The sequence below is a fragment of the Aplysia californica genome, unplaced genomic scaffold (genome assembly GCF_000002075.1).
Source record: "Aplysia californica isolate F4 #8 unplaced genomic scaffold, AplCal3.0 scaffold00139, whole genome shotgun sequence".
In the NCBI taxonomy this organism is placed as follows: domain Eukaryota; kingdom Metazoa; phylum Mollusca; class Gastropoda; order Aplysiida; family Aplysiidae; genus Aplysia; species Aplysia californica.
In genome coordinates this window covers 1,122,687-1,127,585 of record NW_004797409.1, presented here as the reverse complement: position 1 = coordinate 1,127,585, position 4,899 = coordinate 1,122,687, and the positions used below count along the sequence as shown (strand labels likewise).

At 43.1% G+C, this 4,899-nt stretch overlaps 1 protein-coding gene across 1 annotated transcript in view; it reads left to right on the top strand.

Annotated features, from left to right (window-relative positions):
* Nucleotides 1-831: 831 nt before the first annotated feature.
* Nucleotides 832-4,899, top strand: part of LOC101850473 — a 6,020-nt gene continuing 1,952 nt past the window's right edge. The window contains exons 1-2 of the mRNA XM_035969348.1: nucleotides 832-986; nucleotides 1,650-1,748. Coding sequence (XP_035825241.1) covers nucleotides 1,676-1,748 — 73 coding nt within the window. The 5' untranslated portion in view covers nucleotides 832-986; nucleotides 1,650-1,675. The remainder of the gene's footprint in view (nucleotides 987-1,649; nucleotides 1,749-4,899) is intronic.

The window sequence follows — 4,899 nt, the reverse complement described above, 5'->3', positions numbered from 1 at the left end:
GCAAAAATAGCGGGATACTCGAGAAAAAATAATCTGCCCACCCAGGTCTTCAGCGTGCGACAGCGAAGCGGTTGATTACAAAACAAAAGTAGTCGGTATGTCTCCCTACTGCGTGGGAATGGTATTATGGTGTTGTGTGAATCTTTCCAGCGTGAACATTTCAACTTGTTTGTACATACATAGATTGAAACTGCCAGGCACAGAAAGGGTTAATCCTTATCGTCCGTCATCTAGTCTTTTTCTGTATGTTTCTACTTTTCAGTCCAATCTACTACAAAGTTCACATGCAAAAATTCTGCTCCAAAGACGAGATAAGAATCATCCAGTTAGGAATTGCTGCAATATCCAATGATAGAAGAAAGATAATTTATGGGACAAAGTGTGTCACGATACAGTGGAATCAGGCGCTCGTCAATTTGGGGGCAATAGAGTTATTAGTATCACCTTAAAGCTTGTTCTCTTGTCTTGCTTTTAATGAAAAAAACAACAACCTCTATATATCAGCTATACTACATCTTAAAAAGAAGTCGGGATACTTGCGTTTGAAGGAGGTGGGGGTCTCCCGGTGTCAGAGGTAACATTACTGAGATAATATAGTCGTCAAGGTCTGGTGAATGTCAAAGCTTGAGTGTCATTGGAAACTGCAAATTCACTTTTTTGAACCTTTGATCAATGTTTTACGCTAAAATTCACACAGAAATGTGTTTTTATATGGACATAAAAAGGGGGAAAATGAAAAAAAAATGTTCGATAACAATTGCCCAACAGACGGGAACACGTAGATTTCTTCGATTTTGTTATTTTGACGAGCGCCTGATTTCACCACGGTGCCACACACGTTGTTATTTTTTTAAAGTTTGTGCAGGGAGATTACAAAGTGTCCGGTCATCACAAACTTAAAATTCCGTATTATAAAACATGTGTGTGTTTCTTTGACATTGGTTTTGTGTACCGTCCACAAGTTCTGATCAGACACGCAGATCAAGGTAAGAACATCTGGACACTTTACCAACTCGCCTTTCTTTAAACCAGTTGTGCCGTTAACTCAGTTGTTAGTGCTATAGGTTAGTGTATAGAAGTCTTTTGTTTAGTTTAGTTTTTAGTTTTAGTAAGAGTCTTACGGCACTTGCAACACAATAAGGTCATGTAAGTGCCGTGTCCTTTGTTTGAATCCTAAATGGGGATATTAATGTGAGGCTGTTTGGGGAGATTTCAAAGCTGACCATATTTTACTTTTGTCCGGACCTCTTGAGTAACTTTTCAGTGTTGAAAGGGACGATAAGCCCACACAATTGATTATTTCCATAAACTGATTTTAGCTTTCCCCTCAAAGTTTTGCATTTCAAATGAAAATGTAGATGTTGGTATTTTTGAATCTCCATCAACACGGTTTAGGTCACTTAAGAGGCGGTTTCCACTCTGCCTGTCAGGATCAACCCGGCTGAGACTACTGAGAGGGATACAACATTAAAGTAAAAAGATCTAGATAGTCAACAAAAATTGTCTCCTTTCGGGAATCAAACTCGGGTTTACTGCGTGCAAAAGAGAAGCCACGAACCACCACGCCACAGACGCCTGTTTAGATGGTTTAGATCTACGTCAAGAGACGTCAAAATGGGCTGTTTCGTTTTTTTGTTTTTGGTCCACAGAGAAAACTCAGGAAGAGGGAGGCAAGATGAAGGCTTTTGTCATAGTCACCGTCCTACTGGCCATGTCTGGAGTGGAGGCTTTTAAACTGAGATCTTGTAGTGAGTGGCTATGTGTGTGTGTGTGTGTGTGTGTGTATGTGTGTGTGTGTGTGTGTGTGTGTGTGTGTGTGTGTGTATATGTGTGTGTGTGTGTGTGTGTGTGTGTGTGTGTGTGTGTGTCTGTGTGTGTGGTGTCTGTCTGTGTGTCCCTCTGTCCATGTCTCTAATGGAGGCTTTCAAACTGAGATTTTGTAGTGATTGGCTAAGTGTGTGTGTTGTGTGTGTGTGTGTGTGCGTGTGTGTGGGTGTGTGTGTGAGTGTGTGTGTGTGTGTTTTTGTATGTGTGTGTGAGTGAGTGTGTGCGAGAGATTAAGTGTGTGTATGCATGTATGTATGCTTATTTGTATGTAAGCATATTTGAGGGGGTCCCATAGTTTTACTAGAATACAACTGCCGTGATACTGCATGTCGTAAGAGGCGACTAAAGGAGCATAGGTCTGGTCTCCTTAAAAGGGCCAGTTTGCGGGGAGGGGGGGGGGCAACTACACAACCCAGTAAAAACAGAAAGTTATGGAAATACGAGCAAGCAGGCCTTATTATTTTTTTCATTTTGGGAAAAGGAGGAGTTTCTGCATCAGCAGATGAAGTACAGCGGACAAAGACGAAAGGACTCTTCTCGCTTGAAACCTTCTCAGTCGAACAAGTCTCTCCGGATTGCATCGTGAAATGTTCGCATCATGTATGAAGCAGGAAAGAGTTATCAAATATCACAAGAGATAAAGAGATAAAGAGATACAGGCAGCACATACTAGGAGTGTGCGAAACCCACAGGATGCAGTCTGTACAGAAGCAGCTTAGTTCGGAGGAACAAATACTGTATTCTGGGAAGGAAGACAAGCACCATGCGAAAGGAGTTGGAATCATCTTGAGTAAGTATACAAAAAAGTCACTCAGATGACGGGAACGACACAGGGAGAGGATCATCATGGCTTCATTCACGACAAGGATTAATAGCTTCAACATGAACATAGTGCAGATCTACGCCCCAACCAAATTATTAGTATTAAATGATGCTTCGAATGAAGACAAGGATGCTTTTCATAGCTGGCTCCAGGGGGTCATCGACAAACCACCAAGGAAGAATGTAAACATCATAACGGGAGATGCCAATGCCAAGATTGGTCAGGACAACATAGGGGATGAGGGAATTATGTGACAAAATGGCTCGGGACCAATTAATGAGAACGGGAGCGATTTGCAAATATATTTGCGCTTTCAACAGTTTTTGTATTGGAGGCTCCACAAGGCTGCTTGAGTATCACTGATGGAGTGACAGAGAGCCAGATCGCTCATTCTTGTATGCAGTGGCGGGGCGCCATTGGTGCAACTGGTGCAAGCGCTCCACCTAACCCTTGTCTTCACCCCCCCCCCCCTCTTTTTTTCCTAATTGTTCTAAAGCCGTCAGTGAGCTAGATTTACTTTAGGCCTGCATCCTTGCGATCCGTCACCTGCGCGCTGCGCCAGTGGAGAGATAGATGGCGATGATGGTTTATGCTCGTCGCCTCGCTTGCGGTAGTGTCTGCTGGGAGTAAGCAAAATCTTTGCACCAAAGTTGGTTGTTTTTTTTTCACTGTAGAGACATCTAGGCATTGTTCTTTCCGCACTGGAAGAAAGGTGCATGAAACTGCTCTTTTCAGCACCAATTTGATGCAAGCTTAAAATTAGATCCAAGTTTCCGCGAGGCTATCTACTACACTAGTAGAGTCTACGGTAACTCAATGAAGAATGGGTATCGAAACTGTTGTCTCCCTCTATTGTGTAGCAAGTCCTATCGTTGCACGAAGTCATTAGAAACCTTTAAAACTTCTCAGATTGTGAGCGTAATGAGTTATTAGTATTGTTTCACTTTATTGAAGCGTTTATGCCGTTTCATGTTGAAACAGTTGTAAATATCGATAGATGTGGATTACGGGATATCCTGCAGATTCTAATTGACTTTCTCCAGAGATCGTAATAGTAGCTACTAAGCCTATTGTCCATTTGCTCACTTTCCAATTATGCACCACCTTGTCTGCAACCCACGCGACGCCACTGCTTGTATGTCTCGTAGGTTCAGGCGATCACTGGAAGATGTCGCAGTACAGAAAGAGGCAGACGCTTGATCGTCTCGAAAAGCACGGAACCAGAACTGGAACTAAGAGAACGAAGTTCAAGTAAGTTTCCTAGATGGACACAAGAAACTCAAATGTGAAGCCAGTCTTGTTATATGGATGTGAGACATGGAACGCTTCCAGGTTTTCTAGAACAAGTGTCTAAAGAAGCTACTGAGGATCAGATGGACAGACAAGGTCACCAACGAGGACGTATTAAGAAGAACGACACAAAGCCCAGTTAGAGACGAGGTGGGAAGGCGGCGTTGGTGATGGATTGGACACACTCTCAGGAAGTCAAGCAGCTGCATAACAAGTAAAGTGTTACTTCCTGGAGAAGGGTCACGGAAATAGATGTACAGAAAAGTGGGAAGACATGGAGTGACGTCAAGCGAGTAGTCCAGGATAATGAAAGGTGAAATGTGTTTGTTCGTTATCCAGGGTGAGAAAGGTAATGATGATGAAGCACATGAATGTGTGTATGTGTGTGTGTGTGTGTGTGTGTGTGTGTGTGTGTGTGTGTGTGTGTGTGTTTGTGTGTGTGTGTGAGTGTGAGTGTGTAAGTGAGAGAGAGAGAGAGAAAGACAGAGAGAAAAAGACAGAGAGAGACAGAGAGAGAAGGAGAGAGAGGGGGGATTTTTTTGTTTTAGTAAGGTTTTACGGCACTCGCAACTGCATAAGGTACTCTGAGCGCCAAGGGGTGGATGTCAACAGAGGAGTCCAAACGGAGAATCAGGATTGCTCTGCTCAGCTCTCTAGCCTCAGCAGTACTAAGTCTGATTCGACTATCAAGGCACCCCGGAAATAGCAGTTCTCAAGAGAGTGATTAACACACAAAAGCAGTAGAGGAACATGGCAATAGTAAGGATGAGAAAAGAAAAAGCAGCAGTTCCCCCAATGTTGTTCCGGCACACTGTAAGCCTGAAATTGATAAATCAGCCCATTTACAATTCAACTGTGCTTAAAAACAAGTTAATATTCCCCTTTTGGGAATGGCGTAAAGACAACTTCAGTCACTAGTACTGCCCTGGTTGAGGGGGGGGGGAGAAAGAGAAGAGAGA